The following is a 21816-nucleotide window of genomic DNA, read 5'->3' on the forward strand; positions in this document are numbered from 1 at the left end:
GGAGACTTTCAGTGAATGTGAACTTCAGCTCTCCGTGTTGATATGAGGTACATGTTACTGTTTCATATTGTAGACATAGACACTGAGTCCATTGTAGGAGTGGATTCATGTGAATCCCTGAACCTAGTTGAGCGACTGTGTGCCCCAGAAGATGGCTGGTCAGCTGGATACTACAGATCCCTCCAAGATATTAGAGTGTGCACGTTTTATGTGGATTCAGAAGAAATCCAGGTGGAGGACGAGAAATCAGACAAGAAGATTAAACTGCTAGTGCGCATTCCTGAATTCTGGCTAACAGTCTTCAAGAACATGCATGTTCAGTGGCATGATACAGGAGCATGATGAGCCCATATTAAAGAATCTGCAAGTTGTGAATGTTAAATGTTCCGAGCATGAGAAGCGGAGGAGTTTCACTCTGGAGTTTAAGTTCGAGCCCAATGAGCATTTCATAAATGAGCTGATCACGAAAGTATATCAATTGGATTTGCGGCCACTTTAATTATTCTTTTTTAAAAATAAATTTAGAAACCCAATTAATGTTTTCCAATTAAGCGGCAATTTAATATGGCCAATCCACCTAACCTGCACATTTGGGTTGTGGGCGTGAAATCCACGCAGACACGGGGAGAATGTGCAAACTCAACACAGACAGTGACCTGGAGCCGGGAACAAACCTAGGTCCTCAGCGCCGTAGGCAGCAGTGCTAACCAATGCGCCACTGTGCCACCCTCACTTAAATCATTCTTTGATGAACCAGAAAACATGGGATGCACAGGCTGTAAGATTGATTGGAGGGAGGGCAATAATGTAACGGTAGAAACAATTCAAACGAAACCGAAGCACAAAGGTCGAAGCACTCGCAGAACAGTTATGAAAACTGTAGCAAATGAATCATTCTTTAATTTCTTCAGTCCTCCTAAAGCTCCACAGCATAGAATTTTAAGCCAAAGTTCAGCAGTCAAACTCAAGGCTGACTTTGAACACGGCACTCTACTGCGTGAACACATAATTCCGTGTGTAATGTTATATTTTATAGGAGAAATCATTGCAGACGGTGCTGAATCCAATTTTGACTACTACGAATATATGCTTGAGGATTTAGAAGAAGATGCAGAAAGCAATAGCGTGGAAGGTGAGACAGATGAAACAGATGAAGACCAGTATGAACTACTTGTAGATCTTTTTCGCAGGAGCAAAGATGGGTTCAATGACAAGGAGTGCTACTCCAGTGGTTTGGACGGAATTACGAAGTGGTCACAGGAGACGTCCAGACCGCACTGGCAACTGAGAAGAGCGGGAGGGCGGAGATGGTGCACTCAAAAATAAAAACTGCAATCGAAGCTGCTGATACCACAGAGGACCACCACAGAAGACCAGCCACTGACCAAGCTTGAAACAGAGATATCCTCTCGATATTAGAGAAGCTTGTTCCAGAGGTACTTTATGTCCCGTTCCAGCCCTTTGAAGCGATTCCTGTAGTTGATCCCCAGATCACCGAGAACACTGAGAATGAGTGGAAAGACATTGATGGTGAGGATGATGGCAGCAACTCTGATGTTGGAGAGTTTGACAACTCCAAGACTGAAACAGTGGAGATCCTTGAGGATGCTGACGATGAATTGGAAGATATTGATGATGAATACGGTGACAGCATCTTGGATGTCGAAGTGATTGGCAACTCTGAGAGTGACCCAGAGAAGGAGCTGATAACAATCTCATTATGCAGCTCAACAGATCACTCACACTTTCTTGAATTTGACCAAGATGACCCAATGCCTGGATCATCGTGACCAGCGAGCATCGTAATCTCCAGTGAAGAAGAGCAATTGAGCGATGCTCCAGCGAGCCAAGAAGGGGTGGCACCTGCTGCTGCACTTCCAACCTCCACCCAGGCACCAGAAAGCAAGGCGCTTCAATATTCTATAGAGGCCGCAGAAGTGGGCGTGATCACACAACCCAGTGATGACGCATCGGCCCCTCAGGGTGCACCTGAAACTCCGCAGACCCCCGAACACAGGGTGAAGACCAGTACAATGCTGCCAAACATAAACACAAACATAAGAAACTTCGTAATTCCATTCTCAGAACAAAAAGAAGAAAGAGGAGAAGACTGGGAGAGTTAGCTCATCCCACTAACAAACCAGAAACAGAAACAAAGAGAAGCAGCAAACAGTATTGTGGCAAGAAGAGGAAAAGGAAGCTGGTGACGCAAGCGTGGCAATCATGGACACAGGCCTTTCAAAGGCACAGAGCAAAGAGGAGAAGAAGCAAGAGGCCGGCACGTCTTCAAAGAGGCTGGCAATAGCCCAAATGATCACAGAGGTGATCCCGTGAGGGAGTTACAATGACCTGTGTGAAAGAGACGGACACTGCCCAGGCATATCATGTATATGGACACCCTAATTAAACTTATTCACATTGTTAGACATCGCATGAATGTATAAAATTTAAAGATTAATATTGGTTGGAAACAAATCTTAATGTTTTCTGAGGAAGGGAATGTCGTGAGATGCCTGTGAGCAATATCACAGATGGCTGGTGGTGCGACCTACAACCAGTAGGTGGCGGTACAGACACACATGTGGTCTCAGGACAGTGGTCATGTGACAAGGTACTCCAATATAAGTGGGGGCAAATCCGGCCATCACCACATGGCTGTAAGACATACAAGTGAACAGTCGTGCTAGGTGTAGTTCCAGAGGAGTACAAAGTGATGTGTTATGTACTCTGGGATAACACAGGCTGCAACTCGATGCAGCTTTGACCAAAAGCTACTCCAGACTTTGAAGTAAGTTCAATGTGATTTATTGAACCATTAGCACAGTTCTCTATGAGTTCGACTCTCCTGCTAATCTTGCTATAGTAACGCAGTCTAACTAACCAGTCTGCTCTAAGCCACGCGGCGGATGTGATGCTTCTGATCTGCCCCTGTCCTTCTCGCTAAGTGTCGCCTGTGGAAAGAGACAGAGCATGTGTGCCCTGTCCTTTTATATGGGTTGTGTAATGCTCCCTTGTGGTAATGCCACCTCTGGGTGTCTTGACTGCCCATTGATCATGTCTTACTCTATGTGTTCATTAGCTGTATGTCTGCATGTCATAACATCTCCAGTGCTCCCTCTAGTGTTTACTTAGTTGTAGTGTATTTACATTAACCCCTTGTGTATATACAGTGATGCATATCGCCACACAAAGGAACTCCATGATAACTTGCTCTGTAACAGATTGCTATTTTACCATGTGTGATTCAATAAAGATCCTGGTTTGGACAAGTCAAGGTGTTTGGTAGATTCTTTGCTAGACAGCAAACACCAAACACAGCAAATTGCAACTGTGAATGAGGGGACAAGGTCGGAATATACCAGGGCATTAGAGCGTTAGCCTGCTGGGTTCAACAGGGCCAAGGCAACTCTCTATCAACGGCAGATCTGGTTCAGGATGCTATACCCGGCGAAACTGTGGGTAACCTCTGAAGACCGGGAGTACTATTTTGAAACCCCAGAGAAGACCAACGACTTTATTAAACAGCATAAACTGGGGGAGAACTTAACTTTGATGGAAGACGGAGGAGTTGGCACAGTGGAGTTCAGAGGACACGAGTAGTGTGGGCGTTGGAGGGTGGGGGGGGTGCATTTATTTCTTTTCAGACGGGGAATCTCATTGGGAGAACCATTTGTGAAGGGGTAATAAGTTTGTAAGGCGGCAGCCGCATTCCCTCCTGCTCTCCTGCTGCCTGTGTGTTTTGGAGGGGTTGACCTGTGGTTTTGGATGTGCCTTGGTTTAGGTGGGGGAGGGGGGAGTTCCATAGGGAGCCGCTTGCACAGATAAAGGAGGAAGGGGTGGTGAGAGGGGTGGAGGGGTAGGTAGGAGGAGCCTTCAGGCAGGAGATCCCACACTGGTAATGCTGGTGAACGGAAGTGAGGTGGGGGAAATGGCCATGAGAGATGGCTAAGGGGGGATGGGTAGTGGGGGAGAGAAGAGGGAAGGAAGGGGGAGGGAGATGTGACATGGCAGTATTGGAGGAGAAGAGTGGTCATAGGTGGTGAAGGCGGCCATTTTGGATGGGCTCGGTTCAGAGTGAAATTAATGGGGACAGAATCGGTAGGGGAGGATGGCGGACAGTAGAGGGCAGTGGAGGCACAAGCCTCCAGTAAGGTTCATAACATGTGTGGTGAATGTATTATATTAATAATCCACCATTTGTATCTGTGCTATTCTGTTGCCCTTGTGGGCTCCACCTATGAGCCATTGTATGGCATTATCCATAAGGTAACATGTTGGGGCCTGTATGGGCTCCGCCCATGGCTCCTCCCTTGAAGGGAGGTATAAAGAGCAGTCGACCAGTAGGCGGCTCTCAGTGTTCAATCAGTCGCAGGCAGGCACTGTTCTAGCTGATTAAAGCCACAGTTTATTTCTACTCTTGTCTCGAGTGAATTGATGGTCGCATCAATTTAATCAACTACAACGCAACTATGGAATCGGCCCTCAAACCTGACCGACTGGAACTCGATCTGCAGGCTACGGAGGCGAATTAAATGTTTTCGCACTGGCTCCGCTGTTTCAAGGCCTATCTCGCCGTCTTCTCCACGTCTTCCGTCACCGATGAACAGAAGCTGAGCCTCCTCCACGCACGGGTGAGCCATCGAATCTCTGTTCAACTCGAGGAGGCCTCCTCCTATGCAGACGCCCTCGCGATGCTTAAACGCCTCTATGTAAGGCCCGTGAACAAGGTATCCACGTGACACATCCTCACCACTTGCCGCTAGCGTCCCGGGGAATCGCTAGAAGACTACCTACACAACCTCAAAGTCCTCGTAAGCAGCTGGAACTACCAGGCCGTAACGGCCACTCAACATGTGGACCTCGCCGCCCGAGATGTCTATGTGGCGGGAGTCCGGTCCAACTACGTGAGACAGCGCCTACTCGAAAAAGGGGCCCTAGACTTGGATCGGACGGTAAAATTAGCCTGCTCTCTGGAAGTAGCGTTCCAAAGCCTTGACGCGTTCCCGTCTGACCACGCGACCACCTCATGAACCCCCGACCAAAGACTACTCCATGCCTGTGCCGCGCGGCTGCCCGCCCACCATGGGGGGCTACCCTGCTATATCTGCGGCCAGTCCCAACACCCCCGGCAGCACAGCCCGGCCCGTAACACGAACTGCAGCAGCTGCAGGAGAAAAGGACATTTCGCCAAAGTTTCCCTGGCCAGGTCCAAGAACTCTAAACCGCAGGCACGACCCTCAGACTCACAGGCCCACAGACCACGCAGTGTGGCAGCGTGTCTGCCGACTCCGCCCCTGTAGGCGCGTCATCCGCCTCGTGCTATCCGTGGGGGCAGCCATCTTCCAGCCCACACAGCACGTGCGACTCACAGGGTCCGCCATCTTGGCCGCCATCTGCTACGCCGCTCAACACGTGCGACCAACAAGGGCAGCCATCGTGGAATCGCCCCAGCGCCTCCAACCACGCCGGCTACCCGTAACTCAGCGTCACTCTGGACCAGTCGCGACCCAAACACCTCTGGAGTTCCATGATGACCGTTCGGGTAAACGGGCATGAAACGCCTTGCCTCTTCGACTCTGGGAGCACAGAGAGCTTCATTTATCCGGACATGGTAAGACGCTGCTCGCTCCCAATTTTCCCAGCGCACCAAACCATCTCCCTCACCTCTGGGTCGCACTCGGTGCAAATCCGAGGGTGCACTACTGCAACCCTAGCAAGACAGGGCGTCGAGCACGCCGATTTTAAATTATACGTACTCCCAGACCTCTGCGTTCCTCTCCTATTGGGACTAGATTTCCAATGCAATCTCAGGAGCCTAACCCTGAAATTCGGGGGGTCCCTACCCCCCTCACCGTATGTAGCCTCGCGGCCCTAAAGGTCAACCCTCCCTCACTCTTCACAAACCTCACCGCCGACTGCAAACCAGTCACCATCAGAAGCAGGCGGTATAGCGTACAGCACAGGACTGTCATCAGGTCTGAGGCAAGCGACTCTTGCGGGAGGGAGTCATCGAGGCCAGCAGTAGCCCCTGCCGAGCTCAGGTGGTGGTCCGCAAGACCAGGGAAAAGAACCGATGGTTAATCATGGTTAACCAGATTGCACACTACCGGGTGTACTCCACGGTGGATCTGAAGTCTCCATATCACCAGCTCCCAATTCGCCCGGAGGACTGCCACTACACGGCTTTTGAGGCAGACGGCCGCCTTTTCCACTTCCTCCGGGTCCCCTTTGGCGTCACGAACGGGGTCTCGGTGTTCCAAAGAACAATGGACCGAATGGTGGACCAGTACGGGCTGCGGGCCACATTTCCGTATTTGGACAATGTCACCATCTGCGGCCATGATCAGCAGGACCAAGATGCCAACCTCCACAGATTTTCCAAACCACCCAAACCCTTAACCTCACTTACAACAAGGAGAAATGCGTTTTCCGCACAACCAGACTAGCCATCCTCGGCTACACCGTGGAAAACGGGGTTCTAGAACCCGACCCCGACCGTATGCGCCCCCTCCTGCAACTCCCCCTCCCCCACTGCCCCAAGGCCCTGAAAAGGTGCCTCGGGTTCTTTTCATATGATGCCCAGTGGGTCCCCAACTATGCGGAGAAAGCCCGCCCACCAGGCCTTCAGCTGCATCAAGGCGGACATCGCCAAAGTCCGTCCCCTTCCAGGTGGAGAGCGACGCATCCGAGGTCACTCTCGCCGCTACCCTCAATCAAGCAGGCAGACCAGTAGCGTTTTTTTCACGCACCCTCACCACCTCCAAAATTCAGCACTCCTCAGTCGAAAAGGAGGCCCAAGCCATCGTGGAAGCCATCCGGCACTGGAGGCACTACCTCGCTGGTAGGAGATTTACCCTCGTCAACCACCAATGATCGGTAGCCTTCATGTTTGATAATACGCAGCAGGGCAAAATCAAGTACGATAAGATCTTGAGGTGGAGGATCGAACTCTCCACCTATAATTATGATATAGTATATCGTCCTGGGAAGCTCAACGAACCCCCAGATGCCCTGTCCCGTGGCACATGCCCCAACGTGCAAGATGTCTGACTACGTGCTATCCACGATGACCTCTGCCACCCGGGGGTCACCTGGCTTATCCACTACATCAAGGCCTGCAACCTGCCCTACTCCACTGAGGAGGTCAGAACTATGACCAGGGACTGCCAAATCTGTGTGGAGTGTAAACCGCACTTCTATCGACCAGATAAGGCCCACCTTGTGAAGGCATCCCGGCCCTTTGAGCACCTCAGTATCGATTTCAAAGGGACCCTCCACTCCAACAACCGCAATACATATTTTCTCAACATTATCGATGAATTCTCCCGCTTCCCCTTTGCAATCCCTTGCCCCGACATCACCACAGCCACTGTCATTAAAGCCCTACATAGTGTCTTCACCCTGTTTGGTTTCCCCAATTATGTCCACAGTGACCGGGGCTCGTCGTTCATGAGCGACGAACTGCTTCAGTACCTGCTCAGCAAGGGCATCGCCTCGAACAGGACTGCCAGTTATAACCCTAGGGGAAACGGGCAGGTGGAGATTGAGAACGCGACGGTCTGGAAGACCATCCTACTGACCCTACGGTCTAGGAATCTCCCAGTTTCCACTGGCAGGAGGTCCTCCCCGACGCGCTCCACTCTATTAGGACCCTACTTTGCACGGCCAGTAAAGAGACCCCTCATGACCGCCTATTCATTTTCCCCAGGAGATCCACCTCAGGGGCCTCGCTTCCGTCATGGCTGAAGACACCGGGGCCCGGCCTACTCAGAAAACACGTCAGGAGCCATAAGTCCGACCCTCTGGTAGAGAGGGTCCAGCTCCTACACGTCAACCCCTAATACGCATACATCAAACACCCCGACAGGAGACGGTCTCCCTCCGGGACCTGGCACCTGCCGGTTCCACCACCACCGCCACCGCCACTCCACCCTATCCCGCCCAACCTAACATGACCAGCGCCCCACCCCTATATGGCCCCGCACCCCCTTCCGCCCGCCATCCTCCCTTCACGGACCCACAGGAATGAAGCTCCAGAAGAGACGCTTCCGGAGTCCACGTCTGTACCTGCACCGGCGCCCTCACTACCGATGCCAGCACGGACGAGTTCGACACCCGGGCCAGCAACAACGCCAGAGCTACAGCGATCACAGCGCACAATCCGTGCGCCGGACCGGCTGAACGTATGAACCCGTCACCCCCGCCAGATTTCATTTTTTAACAGGGGGTGAATGTGGTGAATGTATTATCTTAATAATCCACCATTTGTATCTGTGCTATGCTGTTGCCCTTGTGGGCTCCACCTATGGGCCATTGTATGGCATTATCCATAAGGTAACATGTTGGGGCCTGTATGGGCTCCGCCCATGGCTCCTCCCCTTGAAGGGAGGTATAAAGAGCAGTCGACCTGTAGGCGGCTCTCAGTTTTAGATCAGTCGCAGACAGGCACTGTTCTAGTTGATTAAAGCCACAGTTTATTTCTACTCTTGTCTCGAGTGAATTAATGGTTGCATCAACATGGAATGTGTGGGGGCTGAATGGCCTGGTGAAGAGATCTCAGGTCTTTGCGCACCTAAGGCGTTTGAAGGCAGGGGTGGTCTTCTTGCACGAGACGCACCTCTGGGTGAGAGATCAGGTTAGGCTGAGAAAGAGATGGGTGGGTCAGGATTTCACTTGGGATTTGACTCAAAGTCACGGGGTTTGTAAGGGCTAAGGAAGTATGGGACCTGGATGGGCAGTACGTGATGGTGAGCGGGGTGTTGGAGCGGACGCCGGTGGTGCTAATGAATGTATGCGTGCTGAATTGGGACGATGTGGGTTCATGAGGGGGCTGCTGGGAGCGATTCCGGACTTGGCCACACATTAGATGATTATGGGAGGGGACTTTAATTGATTGCTGGAGCCGAGGGTGGACAGGTCGTGCCCCACATCAATGGGAAGGCTGTGGATGGCGAAGGAGCTGGGAGGATTTATTGAAAGGATGAGTATGGTGGACCTGTGGAGATTTAAGAACCCGGGGGAGAGGGAGTATTCCTTCTTTTCGCACGTGTCTAAGGTATACTCCAGAATCGATTTTCTTTTTTTGTGTTGAGCCATGAGGTGTTGGTGGGGGTGTTGGGGGCAGAGTACGCGGGGATAGTAATCTCGGACCATGCGGCGCACTGGCTGGAGGTTTGTCTTAACTCGGGACAGGAGCAGAGTTCGGGATAGAGGTTAGACTCAGAGCTGTTAAGAGGACAGGGGGTTTTGCGATAAAGTGCGGTCGGTGATTAAGGACTACGTGGAGTTGGACCAAAATGGGGCGGTATCGGCAACCACATTTTGGGAGGCACTAAAGGCTCATGGAGATAGGAAAAGAAGATAGGAGGACAAACGATTATTGGGCGTGTTAGTCGAGGTGGACAGGAAGTATGCGAGGGGTCCCACTGTGGAGAGATTTGCGAAGAGAAAGAAGTTACAGGTGCAGTTTGATGGGTTGACAATGGGAAGGTCAATTGGGCAGCTACGGAGGGCGAGGAGGGTGCAGTATGAATATGAGAGAAGGCGAGCTGCATGCTAGCCCATCAGCTATGGAGGTAGGCCGTGTCTAGGGAAATCTTGAGGGTATGGACAGGGAAAGGGGAGGTAGTGTTGGAGCCAGAGAAGATAAATGAGGCATTCAGGGACTACTATGAGGAATTGTACAGGGCTGATCCGGGGGTTGAGAATGGGGATATGGGGCGGTTCTTGGATGGGTTGGAATTTGCATGGTTGGATGAAGAGAGGAGGCAGGTGCTAGAGGAGCCTCTAGGGCTGAGGGAGGTAATGGAAAATATAAGGGGGATGAAGTTGGGGAAGGCCCTGGGGCCGGATGGTTACCCAGCAGAGTTTTATAAGGAGTTTGTAGTGGAGCTGTCACCACACACACTGGGGGCATTTAGCGAGGTATTTGGAGAAGTGGGAGCTGCCAGAGACAATGAGACAGGCGACGATCACACTAATACCAAAGAAAGGGAACCACCCATTTCAATGTGGGTCATACAGGCCTCACTGTTGAATATAGACGTGAAAGTGTTGGCTAAATTAGTGGTGAGGAGGACATAAGGATGCGTTCCGAGGGATGGTTGCAGAGGATCAAACGGGCTTCGTGAAGTGCAGGCAACTCTCGAGTAATATTAGGCGGTTGTTGAATGTGGTCATGATCCCGTCGAGGGGGCGTGTACCGGAGCTGGTGGTGTCTATGAATGCGGAGAAGGCCTTTGGTCGGCTGGAGTGGCAGTACCTGTTCAAGGTTCTGGGAAGGTTTGGGCTTTGCGCCAAAGTTTGTCACTTGGGTGCCCCCGTGGCAAGTGTACGGACCAATGAGATGAGCTCATGGAGTTTCGGGTTGCATAGGGGCACGAGGCAGGGTGTCCGCTGTCGCCGCTGCTGTTTGCGCTAGTGATAGAGCCACTGGTGATGGCCCTTAGGGGATCAGCAGAGTGGCAGGGGATTAGGAGGGTGAGTACGGAGCACCAGGTGTCACTGTACGTGGACGACCTGCTGTTATATGTGTCAGACTTGCTGGAGAGTGTGGGAAGGATTATGAGCCTATTAGAGAGGTTCAGGACTTTCTCGGGTTATACATGCAAACCACAGCATTATGTTCTTGGGCTTGGAGAAGTTAGATACTGGGCGGGAATGTTTGGGATGCCAGCAAAGATTGTGGAGAAAAGCTCGGGCTGGACCCGATGGTGGAGATTTTGGGGATATTGGAAATGCCGGAGCTGATGGAGGGGAGAAAGGCCGACGTCGCGGCCTTCGCCTCTCTAGTTGCCCAGCGAAGAATTTTGCTGGAATGGCGGTTGACAACGCCGCTGGGAGTGGCGGCCTGGCTAGGGGATCTGTACGACTTCCTCAAGTTGGAGAAAATTAAGTTTGAATTGAGAGGTTCAGCGGAGGGCTTTGAGGCAAGGTGGGGCTTGTTCGTGGACATGTTCGAGGAATTGTTCGTCGCGGGGAGGGGTGGGGGGGGGAGACGAAAAAGGGGGAAAACGTGTACAGACTATATAAACTGTGAGATGGGGAGAGTGTTCCCCGGATTATTTATGTTTTTGTATTTTTTGAATATGTTTTGAATAAATATATTTTTAAAAAAGAAACTTAGAAACTTGTAAGTGGCAATGGGAGCAGCAGGACATGACGAATATTGAACGCTTTTACAATAACACTTAATAACACTTAATGCTGCATGTTTGGAAACATTCTGGCAACATCTAACTAACAATACCAGGCTTTAAAGATGAAGCACAAGCTTTCTGTTTCATTTTAGTGCCAAGTTAAGCGAGACCGTTTATCTGGAAAAGAGTTTGAGATACTACATCCCGAATGCTTATTTAAAACAGATGATGTTTGATTTGGGGAAGAGATTGATTTTATTCAGTCCAAGGTTAACAGTAAGATATGGAAGTTATCCAAATATAGGGATCTTTTAGCGTATGGCCATCATTGTTGTGCTGTCAGAAGTGATGGTATGATCAGAGACAAATTAAAGAGATTCTTTCAGCTCAAAAAACAATTGAAACAGGAGAAACAACTCCGTTCAAAGCATGTACCAGACCAATCAGAGCAGCTAGAAAAAGAGAGAGGAACCCATTCAAAGCAGCTGGAGCAAGAGAGAAGACATGCATCAGTTTTGTTACAGCAGCAGGGCCATATCATTGCCTCTGTTAATGAGACAGTTGCAAAAGCGGAAGATTATAAGCAGAGATTTTCACAAGCTGAGGAAGAAATGACGAGGGCGATTCTCCCAAATGGAGCCCAAGTGTTCGCTCCGTCGTGAACGCCGTTGTGTTTCCCGATGGTGCGAACCGGACCCGGGTACGACCTATTCTGTCCCCCACAGGGGACCACCATGGCGCTGGAGTGGTTCACGCCGCTCCAGCCGCCAATCCCGGCGCCAAATGGGCGCCACGCCAACCCGCGCATGAGTAGTTGGGCTGCGCCAACCTGCACATGCGTGGGGGACCTCTTTAGCATGCCGGCCCCGACTCAACATGGCGTTGGTGTTCAGGGGCCGGCCGCGCAGGGAAGTAGGCCCGGGGGGGAGAGGCCGGCCCGCCGATCGGTGGGCCCTGATCACGGGCCAGACCCCATCGGAGGCCCCCCCCTGTTGAAGGAGCCTCCCTCCCACCCCCACAGGCCGCTCCCCGACCGTTCGCGCAGAGTTCCCGCCAACAGCGACCGGGGTGAACGGCGCCGGCGGGTCTCTATCGTATCTGCGCAGCTGCTCAGCTCATTCGGGCCGGAGAATCGGCGGCCCCGCCGATACCAGCGGCCCACGGCCAGAGCCGCGCTAAATGCGCCGGCGCAAATGGCGCCAATTCTCCGCACCTCGGAGAATCACGCGCCGGCGTCGTGGCACGGTTGCGGCGATTCTCCGGCCCAGCACTGGGCTCGGAGAATCGCCCCTGACATGTCTCAAACTGGAATTGCATTACTCAGGCTGCTGTTAGGGAGTGTTTGAGAGTGGAACTAGATCATACACATCGTGAATTGTGATGAATGTATATTTTTATTTGTTGCAATAATGTTATTAAAAACACTGGATTAAAACACATGCAGGCACTATGCCTGCTAAAGCTGTAATTAAGGTAATGTAAAAGAGGGAGGTAATTATTGTTTCGAATCATTTACTTGGTTACAGATAAATCTAATGGTATGTCGTTATAATTGCTGGAGATTTCCTGGAGAGTATATAATTTATGAGGGAGTGGCATGTATTCCTAGCACAGCAGATCATGGACTTAGTGGGACACAAATGATGTAATTAATAGGGTGAGCCAGGTTTGCCTGTAGCTTTGTGATCTGTTGTAGGATTTGACGTTGAAAAGCAGTTTGCCATTAGATTTGGGTTTGACAAGACAGAAGTCTTGGACCTGCTCTTGAAAGGAACGCTCTCCAAAAATCTTTACACAGCTAAGCAAGTGACCTGTTTTGTTAACTTTATTTATAAGTGGCATTTGAACTGTATTGGGTTGTGTAATTGGAATTAGTGGCAGATGTAGATATTACGTTTTTTCACCCTTGTTTAAGAACTCTTTAACTGCTAATTGTATGCTGGGGATGAAGGTGGCCCGGGGTTCAGAGGTAGGTTCAGGGTGTTGGAAGATCCAGGAGTCCAGGGAGCGAGAGAGACAATGTCTTGCCCTTTGCCTCCTTGATAGCCCGGAGATGGATTTTGCTCGGATGGAGGGACTCGGAACCGCTGAAAGCGTGGTGTGGATGAGTGATCTGGTGGAATTCCTGAGGCTGGAGAATGTCAAGTTTGTCTTGAGGGGGTTGGTTGATGGTTTGCTCAGAAGGGGAAGCCGTTCATTGACTTCTTAAAGGAAGATTGAGGGGTCAGCAAAGTGGGGAGAGGAGAAGGCAGGATGGGAGAAGGGGGTGATGGTGGGGAGCGGGGGGGAGAGTGGGGGTTGGTTATTTATAATGTTGTATGATACTTCTGCTTTGGTTTGTTTTTATGAAAATGTCTGATTAAAAGATTTTTTAAAAACTGTTAATTGTCAAGCTATTTCTGTGTTTAAATCAAAGTTTGTTTTAACATACAAGGGCCAGGGTTCTCCGAGCCTCCTCGCTGAAGTTACACTCCCCGCAGGGGTGGAGAATGGGGCGTCAGACCCGCAATCGGGTGACCCACTGACCGTCCACTGTGCCCGTGGTTGTGCAGAGTGGCACCGGCCGTATGGGTGCACCCACTCTACCATCCCCGCACACCATCCCTCACCCTCCACCCCAGCACATCATCCCACACCAAACCACCCCTGCATTCCAACCCCCACCCTCCACCACATCAACCCTCCCCCCAACCCCAACAGGCTATCACCCACCAGCATGACAGCATACGACCCAACCAAGGGCAACGCCCACAGTAGCCCCTACAGGAGGGCGCCGGTGGGAGGCCGCGGAGCGTACGCTGGCATAGGTAGTGCCAGGCAATGGTAGCACCGGCAGCAGGGACGGGCACCAGGGCCCCCACGTTGCTGGGCACCGACGAGGCTAGGGGTGCAGAGGGCACAGTGCCAGGGGGAATGTCCGGGTGTGGGTAAGGAGATTGGGAGCGGAGGGGAACATGTGAATCAGTGTCTGCAATGCAGACCGAGGCCACCGTGTAGCCCGTTGGACCTGGTTAGGCATGGGGTACACACCAGGCTATGTTTTCCTTTCACCCCCTACAGACAATGGACTTCGGAATCCAACCGGAATGGTGGAATTCATCCGAGTGCCTGCGGCAAACTCCCTCCCCTGGATGATGCACTGAGCCTGTACGAGCTGGAGCTGCTCGATTTTAAGGATAACAAAAGTTACAAACTATGCCTCATACTACAATGTTCACGGTAAGGACATGATCCAAGTAAGCCAGGAGGTTAACTATGGTGAGATCCCCCACATTCTGAAACCAAGTGGAGACGGCACCCAATATAACGTCTGTAGATTTCTCATCAAATCCTCCAGATGCTTATCACACTGTGAGCCAACTGGGCTCACTGGAAATTTTGACTTCCACACGTTCTTCCAAGCCCCATTCTCAAAAAATACACCTTAGAATCTCCCCCAAACAACTATTTCTCTAGGATGCCTTCACCAAAGATCTACTTCCAGGATTTCAGTCTCCCCTTTCAGTATTCCTTTGCCTTGGATTGCTATGTGCATTCAAGATTCCACACAATCTCTCAGGTACCCAGCCATGCTAACAGCACACAACTACTTTTACAGGCTGTATTGTCATCAAACTTTTGATTTTCCTCAGATGTTTGGCTTCATATCTAGCTAATATTAAATCTAATTGAACTGTCTCCTTACTCAGAACTTTTGTTAACTTGTACTTGACTTCTCCTGAACAGGACCTTGTATAAATCCTTGTTCTTTGTTCCTTTTAATTTAATTGGCTTCCTGCACCATACCTTTTGTCGCAACTCTCTGGTTTCTGGGATTTCTTGTGTTATTTTGGGAAGTCTGCTTTTTGCAGCTCCCTGGTCCTGTCCGGTTGTTTCTGGGTTCAGCTTAAGTGGCTCGGGTTGTTAGGCAACAGCCTAGAGTGGCTCGGGTTGTTAGGCAACAGCCTAGTCTTTCTTTGTTTTCATGGCATAAATCCTTTAATTGCAATGCAGACACAATTGGAAATGAAACCAAAACCTAGACATGCAAGCACCTCTGTTTAACATGAGCTAAATGAAGTTTTAACCCTTTATTATACAGAAGCACAGAATTAAACTTTAAATCTATACTTTACTTCTAATATCCACAAATACAAATATAGATTTCTTAAAACTGCCTGATTCCTGACAGAGACAAATCTGTGTTATTCAGCGAGTGGCTAAGGTATGCAAATTGCTGCCTGAGAGTGTGGTGGAGGCAGGTTCAATGGAGACATTCAAAAAGGAATTAAAAGGTCATCTGAAAAGGAAATAATGTACAGGGTTATGGGGAGAAGGCAGGGAATAGCATTTTGTGAATTATTCATTTGGAGAGCGAGTACAGACATGGTCGGCCAAATGACCTCCTTCTGTGCTGTAACAATTCTGTGATTTGGCAATCCAATTATGATTTCTGTAAATTTAATTACTATGATTATCTAAATCAAGTTGCTAGTGTTTGTCATATACAACAATATTAAGATACAAGGTAATTCCAAGGTGTGTGCTTCTCAGAGGATACAGGTCAATGAATCACTCATTGCTATTTTTTCTCCATTTGAGCACTGATTAATTTATAGAATTAGTGCTATAATTATAATGTTTCCATAATAGAAATCTACTAAAACCAAATACATTATAATATAGAAGAGGTACATTGCTGCTGGAGATTCCCGTACCAGCCTCCCCAAACAGGCGCCAGAATGTGGCGACTAGGGGCTTTTCACAGTAACTTCATGTGAAGCCTACTTGTGACAATAAGCGATTTTCATTTCATTTGTTACAATCCAAGCCACTGCTTTCCTGTTTTGCATTAAAAGTTGCTATTGTGTAGTTCTCAAACATTATGTTGATCATAATTTATATTTATTATAACTAGTATTTCTATCTGTTAAGTATTATGGCACTCTGCTGGCATTTTGCACAAAGGCGAGCACACACAATGGTAGTAGGTAAATGGAACTTTGCGCATGGTAAAACACAGACATCAGAGTTTTCTATGACTTCAAGTTTACAGGAGATAATGGGCAGGATTTTCCGTTCCCCCCTCCCCCCACTCCCAGTAGCGAGTTTTCCGACAGCGGAGGCAGCTCTTCATTGGCCACTGATGCGATCTTCTAGTCCGGTCGATGTCTACTCCGTTTTGCATGGCTCTGCCAACCCCACTGCCATGTGAAGTTGCCATCAGCGGGACCAGAAGATCCCACCAGTGGGAAGGGCTGGAAAATCCTACCCAAAATACGGCAGAACAACCCAGAGTGCATTGGAATGGTAGGTAACAAATGCATGAAAGAGGGTTTCAATGGCAGATGAACTGAGGTGAAAATAGGCAGTCTTAGTAATGGCATGAATATGTGGGTGCAAGCTTATCTCCAGGTCCAGATTTGACACCATGGCTGTGAACAGACTGGTATGGTCTCAAACTATTGTCAGCAGAGGGATGGAGTTGGACTCTAGCGAACAGGATTTGGAGCAGGAACCGAAAACAACAGATTCTATTTTTCCAATATTTAATAGGAGTAAATTGCTGCTCATCTAGTAGTGGATGATATATTAGAGATGCAATGGTGATGTACGTCTAGGTATCCTCTGCGGTCATGTGAAAAATAATGTGATGCCTGAGGATGATGTTACCAAGGGACAGCATGCAGATGAGAAATTGGAGCGAGAAGCCACTGCAAGTGATACTTAGGCTGTGATTAGATAAATACAAATAAAATCAAACAAGAGTAGTCCCAACTAACTGGATGGCAGTGATAGCATGATAAACAATGTCAAAAGCTTCAGACCGATCAAGGATAAGAAGGGATAGTTTAACTTACCACAGTCACAAAGGATGTAATTTGAGACTGATAAGAATCATTTCTCCCTGCACTGGAAACCTGATTGTAGGAATTCAAATATGGAGTTCTGAGAAAAATGGACACTGATTTGGGAGATCAAAAGCACATTCAATGAGGGGAAGGAGAGATTGGAGATGGGGCAGAGGTTTACAATGATCATAGGTTCAAGGGTTTATTTTTTGAAGAAAAGGGTGTTGACAGAAGAATGTAAAGGACAAAGGAACAATGTCTGAAGAGAGAGAGCCATTAACAGCATTGGCTAACATAGAGACAATGAGAGATTTGGGTGCTCAGCAGTTTAGTGGAAGTTTAGTAGATGTAGACACTTGTAAACCAAATTGACTAAATGCTGAACTGGTTCAATTTTCAACCTACCTCTCACAACATCCAGCAAAGTTCCTTCTGTTAAGAACAAACGTGACCCATAGTGCACTTTTAATTTCACATGCCATTCATCGCCGGGAAATACATCTATCACATAAAACAATAAATGTCAGTTTTACGCTGATAAAATAATTCCAAAAAATCTGACAGTTAAATTAGAAGTTGGAAGTTCTGCTTCTCAAATAATTAGATCTACTGTATTGAATCATCCATTGTGTTTTTGGGATTCAACTCGGTGAAGGGATTTGTTGTCAACCTTTATTGAATGATGCTGGTCGAAGGGAACCTTGTGTTGGGGAATCTGAAATGAATGAAATGTTCGGGAATGTGGGCCTATGTTGGCAGGGAGAAGTTAATTTCAACCAGAATGAGATTCAATGGCCCCTCTCATTTCGTCCAGTTGCATATAGTGGATGTAGTTGCCTCCCTGTCTCCTCCTCTCCATTTAGTAAGGACGCTTAGAAAATTAAAAGATAGAAAGATGTGCGTACATATCGCACTTTACACAACCGTTGGATATCTCAAAGTGCCAATTCGGCCATTTAATAAAAAAATCTAACCACTGTTGGAAATGCAGACGCCAATTTGCTTAGAGCAAACTCCCACAAACAGCAATGTTATAATGACCAAATAATCTATTTTGTGGTGTTATTGAGGAATAGGTATTGGCCGGGGTACTGAGGATAATTCTCCTGTTCTTTTTAGAAATAACACCCAACAAAGCAGATGAACTCTTGAATTAATGACTTATCCAAAAGATTGCACCTCTAGCGATCCATCACTCCTTCAGTAATCTATTGGAGTATCTGCCTTGATTTTTGTGCTCAAACTCTGAAGTGAAAATTGAGTCGGAACCTTGTGAATCAGAGGCAAGCATGTTACCGACTGAGCCACAGCTCCAGTATAATGCTGCAGCATTTGAACAACTGTCATTTATATAACAACCTATGTTTCACAAAGATGGAAGAAAAAACTGGGCATCAAACCAAAGAAGGCAGAGAGAGAAAGTGGAGAAGCAGAAGGGTTTAGGGAGGTTGTGATGTTCCTTGTGGAGTATCTTAAGGTGGCTAAAAGTCATGGTGCTGTCAAAGAACATCAAGCTATGTATTTCAAACAAAGTTAGTTTATTTACACTACTTTAAGTGATTTGCCCACCTTACTAAGTAATAACTAAGAAAAGAACAGTATTAAATCTATGCTACAGAATCTATATCTCCCTAATACAACTAGCACCCTCTCTCAACCCTTAACTAACACCTTCTCCAACACCTCTCCCAGAACCTGTATATTTATATGACTACTCATGGTGCCATCTAGTGTTGAGATGCATGAACACCATCTTGTTAACCTGTTGCACTCGCTACACTATACATACCATTACAGAGGATGAGGTCTAGTCTGCTGAACACTGAGGTGTCATGATGAGGCAGGGATAATCCTCAGGCAAACCATTGTACCCGATGTGATGAATGTAAGAAATTGGTATATATTGCAATTTATGTATTTGGTGAGTAATGTTTTTGAAAGCCTGGGTTAGGGCATGCCTATATCTGCTAAAATAATATACTTTTAAAATCCTGTTTGAAAGACAGTCAGACATTGTGGCTGCAAAAGATGCAATGAAGGTGCTGTAAAATTGAGCTCACCCTTCTTTCCAACCTGTATTTGTTTACAAAGAGAGGCCTAATGGATTTTTGTTAGATTTCTGGGGATTCCCTGGGGAGAACATAATTAGAGACATTGGACACAATTCAATGGAAACATTTCTAAGTGTCATTTTGGGCGCATTTGGCAGGGTGTTTCTCGGTGGCTACATTAGCGAGATCGTGTCCCATATTCAACGGCACTTAGTGCCAAAAATTAGCCTCTTTGAGATTTCCCTGTTACTAGGCTTTTTTGCCATCTGATTCATTGGAATCATGCCTCAGCTTCTCACTGCTAACAAGGGAGAGATGCTTTTCTCACCATTCACTCACAGGCAACACACAAGCATGACAATGCACAGACCTGCTCCTTGCTTTGGCGATGCCGACTTCACAAGGCTGCTCAATGCTGTGAATGAGAGGCAGGGAATCCGATATCCTGTGGGGGTTGGAGGACAGCAGCAGGGTCAGCAATGCCACCTGGGAGGCAGTGGCAGCAGCTGTCAGTATGGGCAGCATGACCAGGGGGACCGGCATCCAATGTCGGAAGAAGACCAATGGCCTCCACCGTACTGCAAGTGTGAGTTACCACCTCCCCCTGGCATCAGTTCCACCTGCCACCCCTCAAATTCACAAACCTCCACAAATCAACGGCTGACACTTCGCACCCTCCTCACATCCGATCTTTGTGATTGTTCCTCAATACCCTGGCACCCACCAGCACAACTCCTTCATTTCCAGGTGTGATGTCCACACACATGCCACTGACCCATCAAGCATGCAAATCACAATGCCCTCTCTTTGTCCCAGGAGAAGATAGCCCTCAGAGAGCTTCAAGAAGACCACCAGCGAGGCATCACAGCTATCACCCCCACCTTCTACCAGTGCAGAGTCACATACCTCGGGGGTAACATTAGTGGACAGGCTTCGGGGTGCAATCTGGTGAGCACCACATAGTTGCTGGTGTAAATCAGGTGGTGGGAGGAACATCTAAGGGAGTCAGCAATCAGAGGTCTGCTGGATCCCAGGATTCAGCTGGGTCCCAGTCAGATGATTACCCTCTGGATGAGGTTCTCCCAGAGCTGATGCAGATGATAGGACACAGCCGTGACATTCAGGAGTAGATTTCAGCAACATTCTTGCGAGTGTCCCAAAGGATTCTGGCACAGGAGATGGTGCACAGGAGATTGTGTGGCATCGAGACCAACACTGGTAGGATGGTGACCGCAGCGGAGCACGAGGTCAGCATCTTGAGAGGTGGTGCCAAGGCATGGCTCAGTCTGTGACCATCATGTCCAAGCCGCTGAGGGACGTGTCCCAGATGCAGGTGAACCCTGTCATGGCACTCCAGAGCATGGCCCAGTCACTGAGGGGCATCACTGAGGGCGTCAACACCATGGTGCAATGCGGAGCCACCAGGACTGGCAAGACCAGATGACTCAGAAGCCTCTGACGCTCACTCCAATTGCCCCTCCGCATGGAGTCCCCCAGGGCCTTAATGGACACAGGCAGGGAGGAGGAGGTGCTGGACACCAACCTGGAGTCTGACACCGAGGGGACGACATCGGTCTCCAGTTCTTCTGAATCCACTCTTCCCCCCCCCCCCCCACCTCCTGACACCAGCGCATCTCAAGGACAGTGGACAGATCAGGGTGGAGGATGTCTGCCATATTAAAGACCACAGGGAGCAGAAAGCAGCAGGCTGCCTCCACCTCTGATGAGCATCCTGGGGACATGCCTAGACGTAGCCAAGACCATGAAAGATCAGGAATTGTGAGGATCACTGAGTGTGCACTGAGGGTTCACTATCTGTAGCTAGGGGGAATGGAAATGTCAAATGTTCACTATTAAAACATGTAACACCTGATGCATGTGAAGCCTCTGTCACGCTAATCTTCACAGTGAGCCTGCTTGCATCCCCGCCCACCGTTGCCCTCTGCTCCCCCGCCCCTCCCTGGGTACAGTGGTGCAAGATCAAAAGCCCCCATGCAGACCCCGTTTAGAAAGACTGGAGTCAGAATTTTGCAGGAGCTGAGGAGCACCAGAGCTTTCCTCACATCAAGTGATCATCACTCTCCTGCCTTGTATATTGGCCCACTAACAGTGCTGACACAGACCAATCACCCTGGAGTAATGTTACACAGACCATCGAACAGGGTGCACGGTTGTGGGGGGGTGGGGTGCAGTGTGATGTGAGGAGGACAGGGAATGGAGGGGACTGGGAGGTAGAGGAGATTGGGGGAGGGGGAAGAAGGGAAATGAGGGGGGGAGGAAGAATTGGGGGAAGGAGGGAAATGGGGGAAAGAGGGAGAAGGAGGGATTGGGGGGAGGGAGGGAAATGGCAGGGTTGAACTGACAGACACAGCCTCATCCTGTGAGAATCTGAAAACGATGAGGGCCTCCCTGGTCCTCTGGGCATGTTGGACCCTTGCCGCTGCCTGTCCTCCACCCTCTGGCTCCTCCTTGAGCTCGTCCTCCAGCCCATCCTGGTCCATCGCCTCCTGAGATAAGGCCGCACGTCCTTCATCTTCCTCCTCCAGCATGTCGCCCCGCTGCTGTGCCAGGTTGTGGAGGGTGCAGCAGACAACCACAAAATGGGAGACCCTCTGGGGGTGTACTGCAGGGCAGCCCCAGAGCGGTCCTGGCATCGGATCCATATTTTCAACAGTCTGATGCACCGCTCAATGACAGCAAGGGTGGCAACATGGGCCTCATTATAACGGGTCTCCGCATCGATCTCAGGCCTCCGCACTGACATTATCAGCCATGAGCTCAGCAGGTATCTCTGGT

At 49.3% G+C, this 21816-nt stretch overlaps 1 protein-coding gene across 1 annotated transcript in view; it reads right to left on the reverse strand.

Annotated features, from left to right (window-relative positions):
* LOC140407664 (cation channel sperm-associated auxiliary subunit beta-like) overlaps positions 1-21816 on the reverse strand; it is a 57308-nt gene that overhangs the window by 8328 nt on the left and 27164 nt on the right. Inside the window, exon 5 of the mRNA XM_072494996.1 lies at positions 17375-17470. Within this exon, the coding sequence (XP_072351097.1) occupies positions 17375-17470 (96 nt within the window). The remainder of the gene's footprint in view (positions 1-17374; positions 17471-21816) is intronic.

Source organism: Scyliorhinus torazame, chromosome 2 (genome assembly GCF_047496885.1).
Source record: "Scyliorhinus torazame isolate Kashiwa2021f chromosome 2, sScyTor2.1, whole genome shotgun sequence".
NCBI lineage: Eukaryota > Metazoa > Chordata > Chondrichthyes > Carcharhiniformes > Scyliorhinidae > Scyliorhinus > Scyliorhinus torazame.